Below are 23299 nucleotides of genomic sequence, written 5' to 3' on the forward strand. Positions count from 1 at the left end.
AAATGAGTGTATAAATAAATAAATAATAGGAGGGAGGGAGAAGACAAATCTTGCCAACATAAGAATTCCATATGTAGGTAACCTCACCCCCGGCATCCATCTCCTCCCCAAGGAGGTGGAGGTGAAGCTTAATCTTCCCCTTAAGTCCAGTCCTGGGCTGGTCTTAATGAATGAATTCCAAAGAGAGTATAAAATGGGAGAAAAAGTAACTTTACAGTGGAGAAACCTAGCAAACACCATGTTATGCAAGTGATGATGTTTCACATCACCAGTGATGTCACGGAGACACTACATACTCTCTGTAAATGATGTGATGAGAAGGTTACTTCGCTTCTGCGGTATTCTTTGCCAAAACCTGTAACTCCAGTCTAATCATGAGAAAAACATCAGCCAAATCCAGATTGAGAATATCAGACCAATATTCCTCAGGACTGTCAAAATCATGAAAAACAAGGAAGGAATGAGGAACTGTCATAGACCAGAGAAGACTAAGCAGACATGACAATTAACTAAGTGGAATGTGATATACTGGATTGGGTCCTAGAACAGAAAAAGGTCATTAATGGGAAAACTGGTGAAATCAAAAAAAGGTCTTAAGTTTAGTTAATAGTAATATATAAATGTTGGCTTTTTAATTTTGAAAAGTATACTATGGTAGTATAAGATGTTAGCAGTAGGAAAAACTGGGAGAGAGGTAAAGGGAACTCCATTATGTTTGTATCTTTTCTGCAGATTTGAAATTATTTGAAAATAAAAAAGGTCATTTTTTTTAAACAGAGTAATATTGTATTATATTATATCACAGAAGAAGAAGACCTTTTAAAAGGTCTTTTAAATCTCTACCCTCTATATACTATTTACTAATTAAAAGGACAATTATGAGAAAAGAAAATAGGCCCATATCCCTTATGTATATAGAAGCAAAAATCATAAACAAAATGTTAGACAATCAAATGTAGAGTGTGTGAGTGAGTGAATGTGTGAGTGTGTGTGTGTGAATTCCTACCAAGCTGCTTTACTCCAGAAATGCAAGGTGAGTTAACATTCAAATATCAACAAATGTCATGCACCACATCAATAAAATAAAGGAGAAATGTATATGATCATAGCAGTATAGTCAGATAAAACATTTAATAAAATTCAATAATTATGTATGATTAAAAACTCATAGCAAAGGGAAACTACAAAAAACTTTAGAGCCACCATCCTATTTACAGTGAAATGTGGAGAATGTCCACTGTAAGATTAGGAACAAAATAAGAATGCCAACTCTTACCTTTTCTATTCAACATGTTAGTAAAAGTATTAAATGGCATTAGCAGTAAGGCAGGAAAAAGAAATCAGAATTATAAGCATAAGAAAGGAAGAAATAATACTATCACTTTCCATATTTGATATAATTAAGGATACAGAAAATCCAAAACAATCTACAAATAAATTATTAGAATATCAGTTAGTTTCTAGAAGAGTTGCCAGATAAGAGACCAAACTTTAAAAAATTCCACTAACATTTTTTGGTGTCTGAAAAGTTATAAAATTAAAAACTAAAAAATATGCCATATACATTATCATCAAAACATCATATACCTAGTAATAAGTATAATAAAAAATGTAAGAACCCTAAACAGAAAACTATTAATATATCATAGAGAGAAATTAAAGGTGATCTAAATAGGATTTCTACTTTGAGGCAGGACGTATAGGCATACCTCACTTTATTGCACTTCACTTTATTGTACCTTGCAGATAACGCTTTTTTTTTTTTTTAACAAATTGAAGGTTTGTGGCAACCCTGTGTCAAGCAAGTCTAGTGGTGGTGCCATTTTTCCAACAGCATTTGCTCACTTCGTGTCTCTATGTCACATCTGGTAATTCTCACAATATTTCAAACTTTTTCATTATTATACTTGTTACATGATCTGTGATCAGTCATCTTTGATGTTACTATTGCAAAAAGATTACAACTTGCTGAAGGCTCAGATGATGGTTAGCATTTTTAAAGTCTACTTTCAAATTAAGATATGTACTTTTTTTAGACATAATGCTATTGCACACTTAATAGACTACAGTATAGCATAAACATAACTTTTACATGCACTGGGAAACCAAACAACTCGTGTGACTTGCTTTATTATGATATTCTCTTTATTGTGGCGTCTGGGACCAAACCCATAACTCCGTATTAATATGCCTGCATTAGGTAGGCACAGGCCATCACTCCTGCTGCAACAAGCAAACAAAATTGAATAAAAGACCATAGAGCTAAGGAAGCAATCAAGAAACAATGTCAACTAATATGCTAGAGAGGGACATTTAGAGATTTGGAGCAGGGGTTTGGTGTAGGGAGACATACTCCACTGGAAAAGAGAAATCACCAGAGCTTTTGATGAACTCATTTGCTGGCATGATGGAGTGAAATCTAGCAGAATGTCAAGCCAATTTCCCCCACAGGACATTTCCTTAGTGTCAGGGTGGTATAGGATTATGGGGGACTGAGCCAAGAAAGCAGAGTGAAATTTCCTGCACAGTCATGGCACTAACAAACCAAATCCCACTAGATAAAGGGGCCTGTGACAATCATTAGGTCTCCTCTTCAAGACATTTGTCAGTTTTTGAACCTATATAAAGCAAGAAGCTAAATACCTAATGCCTGAGGGAGAGAACTTTCAAAAGTGAGGAATTAGAGACCTACCAGACTCACAGTAAAAACCCAGAAGTGCTATCCCCAAGAAGGGGGCTAAGTCAGAAAAAGTGAAATCATCTGCAATGTTTCAGTGTTTATGAAACAAATTTTCACTGAGAAAGTGTAATGGCAACAAACACATAGCTGGTCTCTCCTTACATTTGCCATACTCTGAAGCTGTGAGAACTGAGAGCCTAAAGAGCTGAATTCAAACATCTGAAAGACTGAAGTCAATAACTGACTGTATTTATTGAAGAATCAAAGACCTGTCAGGCTTACAGCAAAAATCCAGGGAGGCCACAAATTAGGAAAAATCATAGGTAGGATGAGATAACTAAAGCTCCAACCCAGTTCTGATCTAGTAAAATTCCTGAAATGACTGAAATGATCAGCCACTCTGATTAACAGAGAAAAGGGTAAATCTTCTCTGGTGCAAAGTAATAGCATCTTCAGTCTCTATAATTTTTCTATTCACAATGTCCAGCACACAATCAAAAGTTATGAAATTCGTGAAGCAGGAAAAAGTGACTAAAAATTAAGACCAAAAAAACAAGAAAAATTGATTTAGAGGGAATTCAGATTCTGGAGTTAGCACAGAACTTTAAAATGACTATATTGAGAGTAAAAGATGGGGATTAATAGATAAAAATATGGAGAATCTAGGGCTTCCCTGGTGGCACAGTGGTTGGGAGTCTGCCTGCTGATGCAGGGGACATGGGTTTGTGCCCGGGTCTGGGAGGATCCCACATGCCGCGGAGTGGCTGGGCCTGTGAGCCATGGCCGCTGAGTCTGCGTGTCCGGAGCCTGTGCTCCGCAACGGGAGAGGCCACAGCAGTGAGAGGCCCGTGTACCGCAAAAAAGGAAAAAAAAACAAACATGGAGAATGTCAACAGAAAATTGGAATCAATTTTTAAAAATCAAATACAGATAAATGAAACATAAGAAAACTGATCCCCAGCAGACCTTAGGGAATACTAGAAGAAATTTTTTGAGGCTGAAGTAAAATGGCCCAACATAGAACAGAACTTCAGGAAAGAACAAACAGCACTTAAAGTGTGTGTGTGTGTGTGTGTGTGTTTAAAATATACATGTACATATACCCAGGTACATACACCTTTATATTTATATGTTGTTTTATAAATAAACAATAATAATGTCTTGTGGGGATGTAGAACAGAAATATACAACAAAAGCACAAACAGCAGGAGGGGGCACATGGAGTTAAACTGTTGTGAGATGCTTCATTTTTCATAAAATGGTAAGAATATTAATTTAAGGTTAAATGTAAAGTCAAGAAGTATAATCTCTTGAAAAATCACTAAAAGAATGAGAAAAAGTATAACAAAAAAATCCAGTAAAGGAGATAACATGAAATCAAGATAATTGATTAAAATAAGGACAAGAGTAATAGAAAACAGCAAAGTAGCAAAACTTAAAATCAACCACCTCAATGATTACATTAAATATAAATGAACTAAATATCCCAATTAAAAGACAAAGATTGACAAGATGAATAAGACCCAACTATACGCTATTCACAAGAGAAACGCTTTAATATAAGGTCATAGATATACTAAAAGAATGGAAAAGGATACCCCAAGCAAACACTAATCAAAAATAAGCTTCCCCTTATCTTTCTCTTCCTCCTGGCTTTTTATTCTCTCCTTTTACCTTTCCCTTCCTGAACAACTGAATCTTAAAACCATTAGGTGGACATTCACAGTGGGTGGGGCAACAGTGGCCCAGAGTAAGGTATAAGAGCCTCATCGGGGTGAGGAGGGTGCCCATGTAAAGGAGTAGCTTTAGCACGTAGTATCACAATCCAATCAGGGCAAAGAGAATCTGGGGAGGTGTGGCTTGTTATGCAATATCAGAGGAGGATGAGGAGGGTTTCCATGAAGAAGAAGGTCCAGCTTGGCATGTGAACTTACTGCCCAGCCAGAATGAGGAAGGTGTCTCTACAGTGGAGCAGCCTAACATAAAGTGGCAGAACTAGAGCAGAGTAGAGAAAATAATCTTCACAGACAGGCAGCCTGGGCTGGTAAGTCAGGCCCCCTGCAGAATGAGAAGGGTGTCATCCAGGGCTTGGGAGTAGCCCGGTTTGGTGAGTCAGAGCTCAAGCAAGGTAACAGCAATATCTACCATACAGGATAAGGGGAGGTAATCTGACCTGAGATGTCACAGCCTGGGTGATGAGGGTGTCCAACAGGGTAGCGAGGCATCTTGAGTCAGATCCTAGACAGGATGAGGTTATCCAAGCAGAGAGGAGGCCCAATGTGAGATACCAAAAGCCTAAGCAGGATGAGGAAGATGCTCCTGTGAGGAAGTAGTCCATCTCAGGGAGTTAAGAGTCTAAGTGAGGTGAGGAGGGTGTCCACATACATGGGGTGAGCATTCAGATGGGAGGAAGTCAAAAACCAAGGTGGGGATGTTATCTATGTTTAGGGGTAGTCTAGAATAGAGTGTCAAAGCCCCAGCAGGGTAAGAAGAACATCCAAACAAAAAGGTAGTCTGAAAGGAGAGTCAGAATCCAAGTAGTGAGTGAGGGCAATCCTAGCTGGGGAGAGGATGGCAGGAATGATGGGAGATAAGTTACACATGGCAGATTGAGCAAAAAAATAAATATATAAAGCACATAAGAAGTGAGGGTTCTCACTACTGGATAAGGGAGTTACAAACACAGAAAGAGAAAAAAAAGTAGAATAAAACTGAATTAGAATTGTATACATGGGTGTGAGCCTATGGTTTTTAATATATAGAGACAGATACAGAAATAAATGTAAATGAGTGTGTGTGTGTATTTATGTATGTATGTATGTACGTATGTACATAAATCCACTAAGAAGGCTGGGAGCAGCCCAATAGCAATGCTCAAATCTTGGCTTCTAAATATCACTTTCCTCTAAAAGAAAGCAGGTTCCTTGGAGAAATGGCCAATTTCAGAGCTGGGGAAGAAGTTATGAGCCTGAAGTATCTTGTTGTGCCAGAAGGCAAAGACATGTGCAAAAGATGACAAGAACATGTAAAAAGGATACAGAAACCAGCTTGAAGGAGCTGCCATTGGTCAGTAAATCAGTGGCATTTTGAGCATGAAAACAAATTACAATAGCAATAATGAATATAAGAAAACATAACTTTGTATAAGATCTCATATCCAACAAAAAACTTTTATACAGAATAGATTAAAACTCTCTAAATTCAACAGTAAAAAAAAAATGCAGTTAGAAAATAGCAAAACTTAAACACACACTTCACCAAACATAATATACAGAAGACAAACACATGAAAAAATGTTCATCCTCATTAGTCATTTAGAGAAATGCATAGAACAACAATGAGATATCCCTATATACTTATTAGGATGGCTAATAAATAAAATAATATAATAAAATAAATAATAATTATAATACTAAAATTATAATAATAAAAAAAATAAAAAATACTGACAATAACAAAAGCTGACAAGGATGTGAAGAAACTAGATCTCTCATATATTGCCAGCAGAAATGCAAAATGGTACAACCACCCTGGAAAACAGTTTGGCAGATTCTTAAAAGATAAACATATACTTACTATACAACCCAAAAATCACACTCTTGGGCACTTATCCTAGAGCAGTTTCTCAACCTTGGCACTACTAAAACTGAACCAAATACTTCTTTGTTGTGGGGGACTGACTACTCTGTGTATTCCAGGGTATTCAGCAGCATCCCTGATGGCAACAGCAAAATTCCTTCCTAGTTGTGACAATCAAAAATGACTTCAGATGTTGCTACTGTCTCCGGGGAGCCAAACTCACCCCTGGTTGAGAATCACTGTCTGAGAGAAATAGAAACTTCATTTGTGTAAAGAAAAGTATATGAATGTTCACAGCAGCTTTATTAATAACAGTCAAAAAAAGTTGGAAACAACCCAAACATCCTTCAACAGAGAAATGGTTAAATAAACTGGTATGTATCCATACAATGGAATGCTACTTAGCAATTAAAAAAAAACAAAACCATTGATATATACAACAACTTGGATGGATCTCCAGGTCATCATGTTAAGTAAAAAGAGCTAATCTCAAAGGTTACACGTTATATGATTCAATTTACAAAACATTCACAAAATGACAAAACCATATAGTAGGAAAACAGGTCACTAGTTTCCAGGGTTTAAAGAATGCAGAGGGCAGGGGAGAGGAGTGTGACTACAGAGGGGCAGGCATAAGGGAATTTCTTTGTGGTGACAGAATATTCCTGTATCTTGATTATAGTAGTGGTTATGTGAAATCACAATGTGATTAAAATTATACACATATGCATTCAAAAAAGCCTGAGTGCTTGCAAAAGTTGGTGAAATATGGTTAAGTTCTGTAGTTTAGTTAATTATATTGTGCCCATGTCAATTTCCTAATGTCATTTTGAAAATGTACTACAGTTATATAAGACATTACCAATGGGAAAGCTGAGCGATAGATACCTGGGACTCTCTGGACTATTTTTGTAATCTCTTGTTAAGTCTATGTATTTTTAAAATAAAGAGTGAAGAAAAAATAGTAATAAATCATAACCCACTGAATGAAAGCATGATTCTGTACAGATATAAATAAACTAGAAGTCTTCTGAGGACTGAGATACTTACATAATTTCAAAGTTCCTCCCCATAAAACACTTAGCTACAAAGTGGAAAACAGTAACTTTCCAGTTGAGAAACCTAGCCCACAACCTTACTAAGTAATTAAAGTGATCACTGTCAGCAGTGGGACAAATAGAAGTGTACGACAGCTGCTAAGATGTTATAAGAAGAATTCAATGTCAATTCTGTGATAACCCTACCCAAAATATCTCACCTGAACTTAATCATGAAGAAACATCAGAGAAACCCAAACTGAAAAACACTCTACAAAGTAACTGACCTGTAATCTTCAAAAGTGTTAAGGTAGGGCTTCCCTGGTGGCGTAGTTGTTGAGAATCTGCCTGCCAATGCAGGGGACATGTGTTCGAGCCCTGGTCTGGGAAGATCCCACATGCCGCAGAGCAACTGGGCCCGTGGGCCACAATTACTGAGCCTGCGTGTCTGGAGCCTGTGCTCCGCAACAAGAGACGCCGCGATAGTGAGAGGCCCGCGCACCGTGATGAAGAGTGGCCCCCGCTTGCCACAACTAGAGAAAGCCCTCGCACAGAAACGAAGACCCAACACAGCCATAAATTAATTAATTAATTTTTTTAAAAAAGTGTCAAGGTAATGAACGTGAAGGAAAGACTGAAGAACTGTTCCAGATTAAAGGAAATTACAGAGTCATGACAACTAAAGCAACATGTGATTTTGAGTTGCTCCTTTTTGTTATAAAAAATCTTACTGGGACAATTGGAAAAATTGGAATAGTGTCTATAACACATTGATATTAATTTCCTGATTTTCACATTTTTACTGGTTATGTAGGAGAATGTTCTTTTCATAGGAAACGATGAGAGTGATGGGGCAGTAGGTCAATAACTTACTACCACATGGCTAAGGAGAAAAAAGGAGGTATTAACATGCTGTTCTCAAATGCTGATTAAACAAGCAGACAAAAATTCAGTAAAAATGAAGTTTTCAACGTAACAGCTGACCAAATGGACCAAAGTAACATACACAGAACATCACAAGAAGCAATGGCAGAATACACATTTCTTTCAATTACACACTGATCAAAATAAAAATATATCATATCATAAAGCAGTTCTAAAAAATTTAAGTATACTGAAATCATTAAGAATATAATCTCAATGACCAAAAAGAATTAACTAAAAATAAAAAATCATTTATATGTTCTTATATAATTGGAAATTAAGAAACACATCTCTACATAGCCATGGATCAAAGAAAAAGTTATGATATGAGAAACTATTTTGTACAAAGATGAAGATGAAAAACTACATAAAAATCTGTGTATACTAGAAAAGAAAGCTAAAAATTAATGAATATGTAAAAAAAAATCTATTCTCAGAAAGACAGAAAAAGTTAAGTTAAACCCAAAACAGAAAAAAAAAAAAAAGATACAGCAGCAACTAATGAAACAGAAAAAAACACATCAGAGGATCATAAAAACCCAAACTGCTAAAGCCCTAGCAAGAGTGACCAAACAAAGAAGGATAAAACACAAATTACTAATACCAGACATAAGAAAGCTAATATCACTGGAGATTCAGAAATTGAAAGGATATAAGGATATTGTGAAAGTAACTCATGCCAACAATTTTTGACAACTTATTTAACCGAAGAATACTTTCCAAACTGACACAAGAAAAAAAAATCTGCATAGTCAAATCTACTAAAGAAATTGAATCTATAATAAAAACTCCAGGCCAAAATGGTGAATTCTGCCAAATATCTAAGAAAGAAATAGTACCAATCTTACACAAACTCTTTCAGAGTGTCCTGATATACTTATGAGGTCAGCCCAATGCTCATACCAAACTCAGACAAAGATATTGCAAGAGAAGAAAATTACAGGTGAATATCCCCCATGAACACAAATGTACAATTCCTAACAAAATATTAATTAGGTAGATTGTATCTAGCAAGAAGGATAATACATAAATTAGGAATACATATGATAATCTCTACAATAACTACTGCAATAGAGTCTGACACAATTTTTGATGTTTGATTACTGACTTCTTTTTAAGCCTCACCTTTTGCTCCACATCTGGAAAGGCTGATAAGCCTGAGTATGACTGCCTCCTCCTTTGGCACCAGCAGAAAATTTAAACTGCCCATATACAGACTTTTTTCTCAGTTCCACCCTACAAAGCCCTCTCTGCTGTGCCCAAGCCAGCCTGGACCTGCTTGTGCCCACCCAACTCTTCCCAGGGGTCCCCTGTGTGAGTAATAAACTTCCTCTCAAATTCTCTGGGTTTGAGGAGTGTCTTAAGCCTAGGTATCTGAACAAAATTTTGGGTGGGAGTCCATCCCACTTCTGCAGGATGGCCACAACCACTAAAAAATAAACAAAGATGTATATTAAAACACCCAATAAGGAGAATAAAATGGAATAATAAAAGATAAATGATTAATACAAAAGAAGGCAAGAAAGAACAAAAACCATATGGTACAAATTGAAAGTAAAATGTAATATGGTAGATTTAAATCAAATAATACCATTCTGACACAAACTCAGAAAATGAGAAAGAGGTTTTTTTCTTAAAAGCCACTGTAACTCTGCTGTCAGGACACTCCAAGAAGATTATAGACCAATATTAGCAAGCTGAATTCAGCAATAAATATAAAAAGGGACAATATATCATAATCAAGTGGGATTTATCCCAGTAAGAATATTTGAAATCTAATCAATATATTTATATAATATATATAATAATATAATTCATATCAACAAACAGGAGAAAACAAATATGATCATAATACAGCAGGAAAAAGCATGTGACAAAACTCAACACCCACTCACAGAACTCACAGCAAACTAAGAATATAAGAGGGCATCCTTAATCTCATAAAATGCATCTAATAAAAATCTACAGCTAACATCAAATTTGATGAAACACTAAATCCACTCCCCCACCCACGCAAAGATGGGGAATAAGGTAAGATGACTGCTCTTACTACTTCTGTTTAATATTATACTGAATGTCCTAAACAGTGCATTAGGCAAAAAAATAAAGACATGAAGATTGGAAAGGAAGAAGTAAAACTGCTGTTCATACCCTGGCAACGTTGAGTGTCTATGAAGAATAGACATTAAAGTTGAGGATATCACTAAATTTAAACAAAGCACTCCCTAAATCATAGGGAAGTTACTAGACACAAATTGAGGACAAATAGGTATGCCTCAACTTAACCACCAGAAGTATTACCTTGCCTAAATTCCCTATGGTCACTGCACACAAATTGCCTAAATTATCCTGGAGTAAGCAAGGAAGCTCTGACCCAGTGAGTAAGAAATTAAAATTAACTTGTTGGCATTGATAAACTGGTTTGACAACAGCATTTGTATATACAATCAACAAATAACTAGAAAATACAAAATCTAAAATACCATATACAAAAGTATCATAAAACAAAATAATGAGGAATAAATTTAATGAAAAATGTGCAAGCCTACACACTGAAAATTACAACATCTTACTGAGAGACATTACACAAGTAAGGGGAAAAAACATGTTCATTCATAGGGAGACTCCATATTACTAAGATGTCAATCATTCACAAAATGATCTATAGATTCAATGCAACATTGAACAAAATCTCAGGAGGTTTTTTTGGAGAAACTGAGAAGACTATTCTAAATTTTATATAGAAATGCATAGAACCTAAAATAGCAAAAAATATTGTTGAAAATAAAAACAAGGCTGGAGGACATAACCTGATTTCAAGACTTATTATAAAGCTACAGTAATCAAAACATTATGGTATAGGTGTAAAGACAGACAATTCAAAGGAACAGAGTAGAAACTCTTAAAAATAAACCCACATGTAAAAGGCCGATTGATTTTTGACAAAGGTGCGAACTAAGTTCAAAAAGGAAATAATCATTATTTCAAAGATGGTGCTGGAATATCCAGTGAAAGAAAATGATCCTAAACTGTGTAAATTATAGTATATACAGAAATTAGTTTGATATAGATCACAGACTTAAAAAATAAAGCTAAAACTATAATTCAAGATGAAAATATAGGAGAAAATTTTCATAACACTGGGTTAGGCAGTATTTTTAGACAAGACAAACAGTACTAACCATAAAAGAAAGATTTAGAATGTCCATCAACTGATACACACACACACACACACACACACACACACACACACACGATGAAATACTACCCAGCCATAAAAAAGAATGAAATTTTGCCATTTGCAACAACATGGATGGACTTGGAGAGTATCATGCTAAGTGAAATTAAGTCAGAGAGAGAAAAACAAATCCTGTATGATATCAATTACATGTGGAATCTAAAAAATACAATAAACTAGTGAATATAACAAAAAAGAAACAGACTAACAGATATAGATAACAACCTAGTGGTTACCAGTGGGGAGGGAAAGGGGAGGGGCAATATAGGGGTAGGGAATTAAGAGATACAAACTATTATGCATAAATTAAGCTACATAAGCTGTATATATTGGAATATGGCCACAAGGAATATGGCCAATATTTTATAATAACTATAAATGGAGTATAACCTTTAAAAATTGTGAATCACTGTATTGTACACTTGTAACCTATACAATATTGCACATCAACTATACTTCCAACAGAAAAATTAACAAACTGGATTTCATGAAAATTAAAACTTTTTCTTCATCAAAAGACACCAGTAAGAAAATGAAAATCAAACCACAGACTGTGAGAAAATATTTGCAATACACAGAGGATCTGTATCTTGAATATATTAAAAATTCTTGAAGTCATGAGACAATCCAATGGAAAAATTAAACAGACACTTCATAAAGACATAAAAATGGCCAAGAAGCACAGAAGCAATTATCAGCATCATGAGTCATCAGGGAAAAACAAATTAAAACCACAATAACATACCATTTCACAACCACATTTAGAATGGCTAAAATTAAAAATAACTGGAGGGACTTCTCTGGTGGCACAGTGGTTAAGAATCTGCCTACCAATGCAGGGGACACGGGTTTGAGCCCTTTTCTGGGAAGATCCCACATGCGGCGCAGCAACTAAGCCCATGCGCCAAAACTACTGAGCCTGTGCTCTATAGCCAGCGAGCCACTACTGAGCCCATGTGCCACAACTGCTGAAGCCCGCACACCTAGAGCCCGTGCTCTGCAACTAGGGAAGCCACTGCAATGAGAAGCCCACACACCACAACAAAGAGTAGCCCCCGCTCGCCACAACTAGAGAAAGCCCACGCGCAGCAACAAAGACCCAACGCAGCCAAAAATTAATTAATTTTTTAAAAACCCTGGAAATATCAAGTGTTGCAATGTAACTTGCATATGCTGTTTATGAGAACGAAAAATGGTACATTCAGCTCCAGTTTGGGGTAATCAATCATAACCCATTCTGTCTCTCCCACTAAGTGCAGCTATAAAACCTAGACAAACTACATGGAGCAGTTCTTAGAAGACTCTTGAAAAATAGGAGCAGGCAAATTGGTGAAGACCAGCAACATTTGAAGTATCATTAAATTGGTGATGAGTTAGTTTATCATTGTTTCCTTTAGTATCCAATGACCTGAACTCAATAATAGAGTCTGACACTTAGAAGTGGACATTAGCACAGACAGAAAGACCTCCAGAAGAAGCCCTCTAATTCAGGCATGAGGAGTGGAAGCAGAAATAGTGCGAAAAAATCCGTTTTTCTTTTCTCCCTGTCTAGTAATCTCAAGCACTCAAGTAATCTCATGGAGGCAGTGGTACAGCAGTAACAGGGACCAGAAGAAGTTTAAAATTCTGAGGGGGGGAAACCCTCCTCTTTTACCAGAGAAGGTGTGGTCTCAAGAGGGTGAGGTGAACCTGTGTTGATTTTTTTTTTCTCTTTACTGAGCCACCTGGCACTGACACAAAGTAGCCACAGGAAGCACATAAAAGAGAGGGGTAAATTAAGCCCTTGCTTTCTGTTCTGAGGACCAAAAAAGGGGAGCTCAAGGAGAAACATATAGAGGAAAGCCCCTATTATAACAGTTTAAATACACTAACAATACCACAAGTTGGCGAGGATGGAGAGTAACTGAAACACTTGTATATTCCTAGTGGAAATACAAAGATACAGCCACCCTGGAAAAACAGTTTAGCATAGTTTAGTTCTAAACAGTTCTTGTAAAGTTAAACACACACATATACCACATGACTCAGCAGCTCTAACTGTAATCACCCCAAACTGGAAACAACCCAAATATCCTTCAAAGAGTGAATGTATCGATAAACTGTATTTTTTAAAACTTTTTATTGCTTTATGCTTGTAATAAAGCATTAAAAAGTAAAAAACTGATTCATAAAATGAGATGGGTAAATCTTAAATATACTTTGTAAAGTAAAAGAAGCCGAACCCAAAGGGCTATTATATATTTCATGATTTCATTTACATGACACTCTGGAAAGGTAAAACTTGAAAGAAAACAGATCAGGAATTGCCAGGGGTCAGGGGAGGGACTGTCTATGAAGGGATGGCATGCGAGAATTTTTGGACTGACAGAAATGCTTTGTATGGAACTGTGATGTGGATTCATCAAAACTGATAGAACTATACACCACAAAAAGTAAATTTTACAGTATGTAAATTTTTAAAAAATTAACCAAGATATTGGGGCAAAATGGAATATAGGATGTAAGAAATGAATCTAACTGTATTATAAATGAATCACATCCTCATGCTGAAGTCTATAAGGAAGAAAAAAGCTAACCCAGGAAACAGAAACAATGTCTGGACTGTATACTATACATAAAACCTGTACTCTAGGTGGAAAATTTGTTTCTCACCTGGGTATGGGATAAGAATTCTGAAACTTTATTTATATACTAGGGTAAATATACTGTAAATAATAAGAGCCATGTTTATCACCATTGGAGAAAGAAGTTATAAATAAAGAAAGGGAAAAGGCTAGAATCAACCCTGTGGTTTTGGACTAGTTGGAGGTATCGACTTGTGGTTTAAAAAAAAAATACATACACACACACATATATATATACACACACACACACACACACACACACATAATAGAGATGGAAATGAATATAGGTGTATGCATATGCATGAGTTAATACCTATAATCTTTAGTTTTATTCACTCAGAGGGGCAAGAAGCAGTGTCATCCTAGTAGCAATGAGCAAACCTCATTGGTTTCTGAACACCACTTTCCATTGTTGAAAGTGGGGTACTGAAGTCCTTGACTATTACTGTATTGTTGTTTACTTCTCCCTTTAGATGTTAGTATTTGCTTAATATATTTAAGTGCTTTGATGTTGGGGGTGTTTGTGTATGTGTACTGTTTGTGTGTGTGTGTGTGTATGACTGTTATATCATCTTGATGCATTGACTCCTTTATTATTATATAATGACCTCCCCTTTGCCTATTGTTACTATTTTGTCTGCTACAAGTATAACCAGCCCTGCTCTCTTTTGGTTTCTACTTGTAAGGAGTATCTTTTTCCATTCCTTCACTTTGAGCTCACATGTCCTTAAAGCTAAAGTGAGTCTCCTGTAGGCAGCATATAGTTGGGTCTTGATTTTGTATCCATCAAGTCTTTTGATTGGAGGATTCAATTCATTTACATTTAGAGTAATTATTGATAGGTAAGGTCTTACTTATACCATCTTATTGTTTTCTGGCTGTTCTGTAGTTTTCTTTTTCCTTTCTTCCTCTCTTGCTGCCTTCTTTTGTGAACTGGTGATTTTCCGTAGTAATATTTTCTGACTGCCGTCTTTTTGGTCAATCTACTATACGTTTTTGCTTTGTGGTTACCCTGAGGCTCACATAAACATCTTACAGATAATAATATATTTTATTTGATAACAACTTAACTTCAATCACATGCAAAATCACTACCCTTTTACTCCTCCCACTTTTATGGTTTTAAACACCCCACTTTTCAACAATGGATAGATCACCCAGATAGCAAAATCAACAAGGAAACATTGGACTTGAAGCACACTTTAGACTAAATGGACTTAACAGACACCTACAGAACATTCAGCAGCTGAATACATTCTTATCAAGCATACACAGAACGTTCTCCAAGTTAGATCACATATAGGCTGCAAAACAAATCTTAGCAAATTTAACAAGATTTAAATCATACCAAGTACCTTTTCTGACCACAATGATATGAAACTAGAAATCAATACTGGGGGGAAGCAGGAAATTCTACAAATATGTGGAAATTAAACAACACAGTACTGAATACAAGTATGTCTAAAAAAATCAAAAGGGAAAGCAAAAACTATCTTGAAACAGATGAAAATGTGAACACAACATATCAAAACCTATGAGACAAAAGCAGTTCTAAGAAGGACATTTATAGTGCTAAACGCCTTTATTAAGAAAAAAGAAAGGCCTCAAATAAATAACTTTACATCTCAAGGAATGAGAAAAAGAACAGACTAGCCCAAAGTCAGCAGAAGAAAGGAAAATAACAAAGATCAGAGCAGAAATAAATGAAATAGAGACCAGAAAAATAGAAAAGGTCAATAAGATTAAGAACTATATTTTTGAAGATAAACAAAATTGACAAACCTTTAGCTAGACTAAGAAAAAAAGAGAGGACTCAAATACATAAAATCAGAAATGAAAGAGAAGACAAAGCAACTGATACCACAGAAATATATAGGATCATAAGAGACAATTATGAACAATTATATGTCAACAAATTGGATAACCTGGCAGAGATGGAAAAATTGCCAGAAACATACAACTTACCAAGACTGAATCACGAAGAAAGAGAAAATATAAACAGACCCATGGAGTAAGGAGATAGAATCAGTAATCAAATCTTCTCAACAGAGAAAAGTCCAGGGCCAGATGGTTTAAGTGGTGAATTCTAACAAACATTTCAAGAAGAATTAACACCAATCCTTCTCAAACTTGTCCAAAAATTGAAGAGGGAGGAACATCTGCAAACTCATTTTATGAGGCCATCATATTACCATGATGATCCAAAGCTAGATGAAGACACTACAAGAAAACTACAGACCAACAGCTGATGAATACAGACATAAAATTTCTCAACAAAATATTAGCAAACAAAAAAAAAAAAAAAAAAAAAAAAAAAAATATTAGCAAACTGAATTCAACAGCACATAGAAGAATTATACACCATGATCAATTGGGATTTATCCCTAGGATGTAAGGATAGTTCAACATATACAAATCAATAAATATGATATGCTTCTTTAATAGAATAAAAGATAAAAATCATATGATTATCTCAATAGATACAGAAAAAGCATTTGATAAAGTACAACATCCTTCAATGATAAAAACTCTCAACAAATTGAGTATAGAAGAAACATCCCTCAACATAATAAAGGTCATGTATGACAAACCCTCAGCCAACATCACACTCAATGGTGAAAGGTTGAAGCTTTCCCTCTAACATCAGGAACAAGATAAGAGTGCCCACTGTCACCACTTTTACTCAACATAGCACTGGAAGTCCTAAGCAGAGCAATGAGGCCAAGAAAAAGAAATAAAAGGCATCCAATCAGAAAGGAAGAAGTAAGTTGTCTTTGTTTGTACATGATATGATCTAATATCTAATAGAAAATCCTAAAGATTCCACCAAAAACTGTTAGAAATAATCAATGAATTCAGTAAAGTTGCAGGATGCAAAAATCAACATACAAATATCAGTTGTTTCTATACACTAACAACAAAATATCTGAAAAGAACTAAAGAAAACAATCGCATTCACAACAGCATCAAATCAATAAAAATACCTAGAAATAAATTTAACCAAGGAGCTAAAACATCTGTTCACTGAAAACTAAAAGACTGTGATGAAGGAAACTGAGGAAGATGCAAACAAATGGAAAGACACATGAAATGTGTTCATGAACCAGAAGAATAAATATTGTTTAAACATCCATACTACTCAAAGCCATTGATAGAGTCAATGCAATCCCTACCAAAATTCCAATGCCATTTTTCATAAAAAGAGGAAAAACAATTCTAAAATTTATATGGAACCACAAAAGACTCTGAATTGCCAGAGCAATTCTGAGAAAGAACAAAACTGGAGGCATCATACTTTCTGATTTCAAACTATACTACAAAGCTATAGTGATCAAAACAGTATGGTGCTGGCACAAAAACAGATACATAGATCAATGGAACAGAACAGAGAACCCATAAATAACCCCGCACATATACAGTCAACTAATATTTTACAAGGGAACCAAGACTACTCAGTAGGGGAAGGATAGTCTCTTCAATAAGAGGTGCTGGGAAAACTAGATATCCACATGCCAAAAAAATGAAATTGGACTCCTACTTTTACCGCTCACAAATTAATGTGAAATGGGTTAAAGACTTAAACATAAGACCTGAAACCGTAAGCTCCTAGGAGAAAACATAGGGGAAAACTCCTTGACATTGGTCTCACCAGTGATTTTTTTGGATGTGACACCAAAAGCACAAGCTACAAAAGCAAAAATCAGTTAAGTAGGACTCCATCAAACCCCAAATTCTCTGTACAGCAAAACAGTCAACAAAATGAAAAGGTAACCTACAGAAGAGGAGAAAATATCTGCAAACCATATATCTGATAAGTGATTAATATCCAAAATATATAAAGAACTCATAAAACTGAATAACAAAAAAACAATCTGATTTAAAAGTGGGCAGAGGAACTAGAACTGAATAGACATTTTTCCAAAGAAGATATACAAATTACCAACAGGTAGATGAAAAGGTGCTCAACATCACTATTTATCAGGGAAATGCAAATCAAAACCTCAATGAGATCACCTCACACCTGTCAAAAAGGCTATTATCAAAAAGACAACAAATACCAGTGTTGATAGGGATGTAGAGAAAACAGAACCTTTATGCACTGTTGGTGGGAATGTAAATTAGTGCTGCCACGATGGAAAACAGTAGGGAGGTTCTTTAAAAAATTAAAAATAGAACTACCATATAATCAAGCAATCTCATCTCTGGGTATACATCCAAAGGAAATGGAAACAGGTATCTGCACTCCCATATTTGTTGCAGCATTATTTACAATAGCCATGGTATGGAAACAACCATATCCTGTGTCAATCAATGGATAAATGGATAAAGAAGACATGGTGTAGGGACTTCCCTGGTGGTGCAGTCATTAAGACTCCACACTCCCAATGCAAGGGGCCCGAGTTCGATCCCTGGTCAGGGAACTAGATCCCACATGCATGACACAACTAAGAGTTCGCATGCCACAACTAAGGAGCCCGTGAGCTGCAACTAAGACCCAGCGCAATAAAATGAAATGCAATGAAACAAAAGACATGGTGTATATATACACAAAGGGATATTATTCAGCTGTTAGAGAGAAGGAAATCCTGTCATTTACAACAACAACATAGATGGAGCTTGAGGGCATCATGCTAAGTGAAATAAACCAGAAAGGGAAAGAGACATACTGTATGACACCATTTACATGTGGAACCTAAAAAAGCCAAACTTGTGGAAACAGAGTAGAATGCTGTTTACCAGGGGCTGGAGGGTGGGGGAAATGCGGAGATATTGGTCAAAGGGTACAGACTTCCAATTAGAAGATGAATAAGTTCTGGGGATCTATGCACAGCACTGTGATGATAGTTAACAATAATGTACTATATAGTTGAAAGTTGTTGAGAGTAGGTATTAAATTTTCTTACCACAAAAACAGTAATGATAACTATGTGACATGATGGAGGTGTTAGCTAATGCCATGATGGTAATTATTTTGCAATATAAGTGTATCAAATCAAAGCACTGTATACCTTAAACAATATAATATGTCAATTTTATCTAATAAAACTAGGGAAAAAAACCTTATTCTCCAAAAAAAAAAAGAAAAAACGAGGGTTCTTTGGGGAAATAGTTGATTTCAGGGTAGTGGCAAGGTACAGGAGCCAACACGAAAGTGTTCTCAATAGCTAAAACTAAAACAATTTGGGTAGCATTGGATTGTAATCCAAAGAATGAAATAAATACCCCTGAGTTCATACTAATGTACATGGAAAACTAAAGGAATAAATAAATGGGGGAGGAACAACAGCTCTTGCTTACAGAAGAATTCCAATTAATAAATGTAGAAGCAATAAAGGAAATAATGAAAACTCCATTAGAATACCAGAGTAATAATTGCTACAAGCAAGATCCACTGAAGGATGCTTAAAATTAGTGGTCAAAGTTTAAGCAGAAACAGGATATTTGCATAGTCTAGCAGTACCTCCCTTAAATATTTAGTATCAAAAAAAAAATTAGTATCTACAAAGGAAAAACATTAAGTTTACAGTGGAGAATCTTGGTAGATACTACTTTAGCCAAGTGATCAAGGTTAACATCACTAGTCATGCATATCAACTTAATGTGCTCCCTGATGAAATGCACTGAAAGTGTATAACCCCAATCTAATCTTGAGACAACATCAGACAAAGCCAGATGGAAAAGACTTTCTCCGAAATAACTAATTCTCTTCAAAGTGTGAAAGTTATGAAAAACAAGGAAAGTCTGAGAAACTGACACAGATTGGAGATTAAGGACACAACAACTACCTGCAAGGTGAGATTATGGGATGGATCTGAAACAAAAAAGCTTCATTTGTGAAAAAAACAGGTGAAATCCAAATTGGTCTATACATTTAATTATAATTTTATATGAAGGAGAATTTCTTAGCTTTGGTAAATATTTTATGGTTATGATGTTAGGGTAAGATGTTAACATAAGCGGAAGCTTTAGCAAAGGGTACACTGGCAACCTCTAAAATAGGCCCCCAATGGGACTTCCCTGGTGGTCCAGTGGTTAAGATTCCACGCTCCAGAAGCCCCAACGCAGCCAAAACATAAATAATAAAAATAGAATAAATAAATTAAAAAAAAAATAATGACAACATCAAATGCTGGTGTGGCTGTGGAGTAATGAGATCACTCACACATTACCGGTGGGAATGTAAAATGATACAAACGTCAAACAGTACAAATGGTGTGGAAGTTCTCAAAAATTTAAAACATACAATTACCATATGACCCAGCAATAGTAATAAAGACCTATGTTCATCAAAAACCTGCAGAGGGATGTCTATAGCAGCTTTATTTGTAATAGCGAACAACTAGAAAACTACCAAGTTGTCATTCAACAGGTACATATTTAAACAAAATGTAGTACATCCATACCATAGAATACTACACATCAATAAAAATGAACAGACTGTTCATATTGAATATTCTGCAGAGAATTATGCTGAGGGAAAAAAAAGCCAATACTAAATGCACACTGTATGATTTCATCTATACGAGTCTTAAAATGGTAAAATTATAGAAATAGAAACTAGATTAATGGTTGCCAGGGGTTAAGAAAGGAATGGGAATAAGAGAGAAGTGGATGTAGCTATTACAGGGCAACATAAGTGACCCTTGCTGTGGTGTAAACATTAAGTAGCCTGACTGTATCAATGTCATTATCCTGGTTGTGATATATTGTTACAGATTTGCAAGACGTCATCATTGTTGGAAACTAGGTAAAGGGGAGAAGCAATCTTTCTATATTATTTCTTACTACTTTATGAGAATCTACAATTACTTCAAAGTAAAATGTTTATATTTTTAAAAAGCCAACAAACTAATTAAACACCACTGGACAAAAAAACACTTTAAAAATGTGATATTTATTCCATGGCTTCTTATTACCCTGACACTGCCTGACATATCACTGGGAAATAAATATTCCAATTGGAAATAAATACTCCAATGACTAAGAATCATAAACTTAGTCCAGCCTCTTAAAGCAGGGCATGATTAGATTTATATTCATCCCAAAAGACATTTCTTCCTCCTTTCCAATAATCTGTATCTTACAATTCTTTGGAACACTCCAAACCCTACAGCCTTCCATCACCTCTTTCAAGCTTTATAATAATTATAACAGCTTTCAAATAACTTTTCCATTTAAAAAATTCTTATAGCTTTGGTATCTGGCAAATAAATTTTAGTATTTTCAAATAACCTTTTCCAGATAAGCCGTAAAAACTTATCTTATATCCCAACAATGTATCACATGTTAAAAGCTACTATTTAACTCAACAAAATCCAACACTTTTTTTTAAAATTCAACACTCTTTAATGATAAAATCACTCAGTAAACTATAAATGAAAGGGACTTCCTCAAACAGATGAATGGCATTTACAAAACATGCACAGCTAACATTATACTAAATAGTGAAAGATCAGATGCTTTTTCCTTAGGATAAGACCAACACAAGTATGTCCATACTTCCTCTTATCATCTGGAGGTTCTAGCCAGGGCAATCTAGAAAGCAATTTAAAGAAATCCAAAAAGGAAAGGAAGAAGTATCCCTATTTGCAGATGACATGATCTTCTGCACAGAAAATAGCAAGGAAATCATAAAAAACCAACTAGGACTAATAAGCAAGTTCATTAAAGTTTAGGATGCGAGCTCAACAGACAAAAATCAACTGCATTTCTATACACAGTGAACAATCCAAAAATGAAATAGAACAATTCCATTCACAACAGCATAAGAATAAAATACTTAAGAATATATTTATCAAAATAAATAAATAAATAAAACTAGTACACCACAAAACATTACTGAAATTACAGAAGATCAGAATAAATGGAAAACTGGCCCAATGGATAGGAAGACTTAATATTGTTAAGATGGCAATATTCCCATATTGATCTACAGATTCAAGGCAATTCCTAACAAAATGCCAACTGGCTTTTTTTTTTTTTTTTGCGGTATGTGGGCTCTCACTGTTGTGGCCTCTCCCGCTGCGGAGACATGCAGGCTCAACGGCCATGGCTCACGGGCCCAGGCACTCCACGGCATGTGGGATCTTCCCGGACCAGGGCACAAACCCGTGTCCCCTGCATCGGCAGACGGACTCTCAACCACTGCACCACCAGGGAAGCCCCCAACTGGCATTTTTTCTTTGCAAAACTTGACAAGCAGATCCCAAAGTTCATACAGAAATTCAAGGGACCCATTGTAGCCAAACCAATCTGGAAAATGATGAACAAAGCTGGAGGACTCAAGTTCTGATTTCAAAACTTATCACACAGCTACAGTAATCAAAACAGGGTGGTACTGGCACAGGAACAGATATATAGATCAAGAGAATAGAACTGACAGTCCAGAAATAAACACTAACATTTATGATGAATTGACAAAAAGGCCAAGAAAATTCATAGGGAAAGAATAGTCTTTTCAGCAAACATTGCTGGGACAACTAAATATCCATGTGTAAAAGAATGAATTTGCACTCCATATATTAAAAAATGCCTCTAAGGGGACAGGCAACAAAAATAAAAAAATATATATGTAGTTGTCCAGTTTTCCCAGCACGACTTATTGAAGAGACTGTCTTTTCTCCACTGTATATTTTTGCCTCCTTTGTCATAGATTAGGTGGCCATAGCTGCATGGGTTTATTTCTGGACTTTCTAGAAAATCAGTAGTTCCAATGACCTATATTTCTGTTTTTGGGCCAGTACCATACTGTTTTGATTACTGTAGCTTTGTTGTATAGTCTGAAGTCAGGGAGCCTAATTCCTCTAGCTCTGTTCATCTTTCTCAAGATTGCTTCCACTATTTGGGGTCTTGTGTTTCCATAAAAAGTGTAAAATTTTTTGTTCTAATTCTGTGAAAAATGTCCTTGGTAATTTGATAGGGATTGCATTGAATCAGAACACCCCCTAACACCATACACAAAAATAAACTCAAAATACTTATCTGCAAAGCAGAAATAGAGTCACAGATGTAGAGAACAAACGTATGGTTACCAAGGAGTGAAGGGGGAGGTGGGATGAAGAGATTGGGACTGACATAAAAACACTACTATGTATAAAATTGATAACTAACGAGAACCTACTGTATAGCGCAGGGAACTCTACTCAATGCTCTGTGGTTACCTAAATGGGACAGAAATCTAAAAAAGAGTGTGTGTGTGTATATATATATATATATA

The 23299-nt window shown here is 35.6% G+C and overlaps 1 protein-coding gene across 1 annotated transcript in view; it reads right to left on the reverse strand.

Moving 5' to 3' along the window:
• ALMS1 (ALMS1 centrosome and basal body associated protein) overlaps positions 1–23299 on the reverse strand; it is a 217548-nt gene that overhangs the window by 89971 nt on the left and 104278 nt on the right. Inside the window, exons 10-11 of the mRNA XM_024763994.1 lie at positions 1277–1281; positions 327–431 (exon numbers count right to left, since the gene is read on the reverse strand). Of these exons, the coding sequence (XP_024619762.1) occupies positions 327–431; positions 1277–1281 (110 nt within the window). The remainder of the gene's footprint in view (positions 1–326; positions 432–1276; positions 1282–23299) is intronic.

This window comes from Neophocaena asiaeorientalis, unplaced genomic scaffold (assembly GCF_003031525.2).
Source record: "Neophocaena asiaeorientalis asiaeorientalis breed wild unplaced genomic scaffold, Neophocaena_asiaeorientalis_V1.1 scaffold337, whole genome shotgun sequence".
Lineage (NCBI taxonomy): Eukaryota > Metazoa > Chordata > Mammalia > Artiodactyla > Phocoenidae > Neophocaena > Neophocaena asiaeorientalis.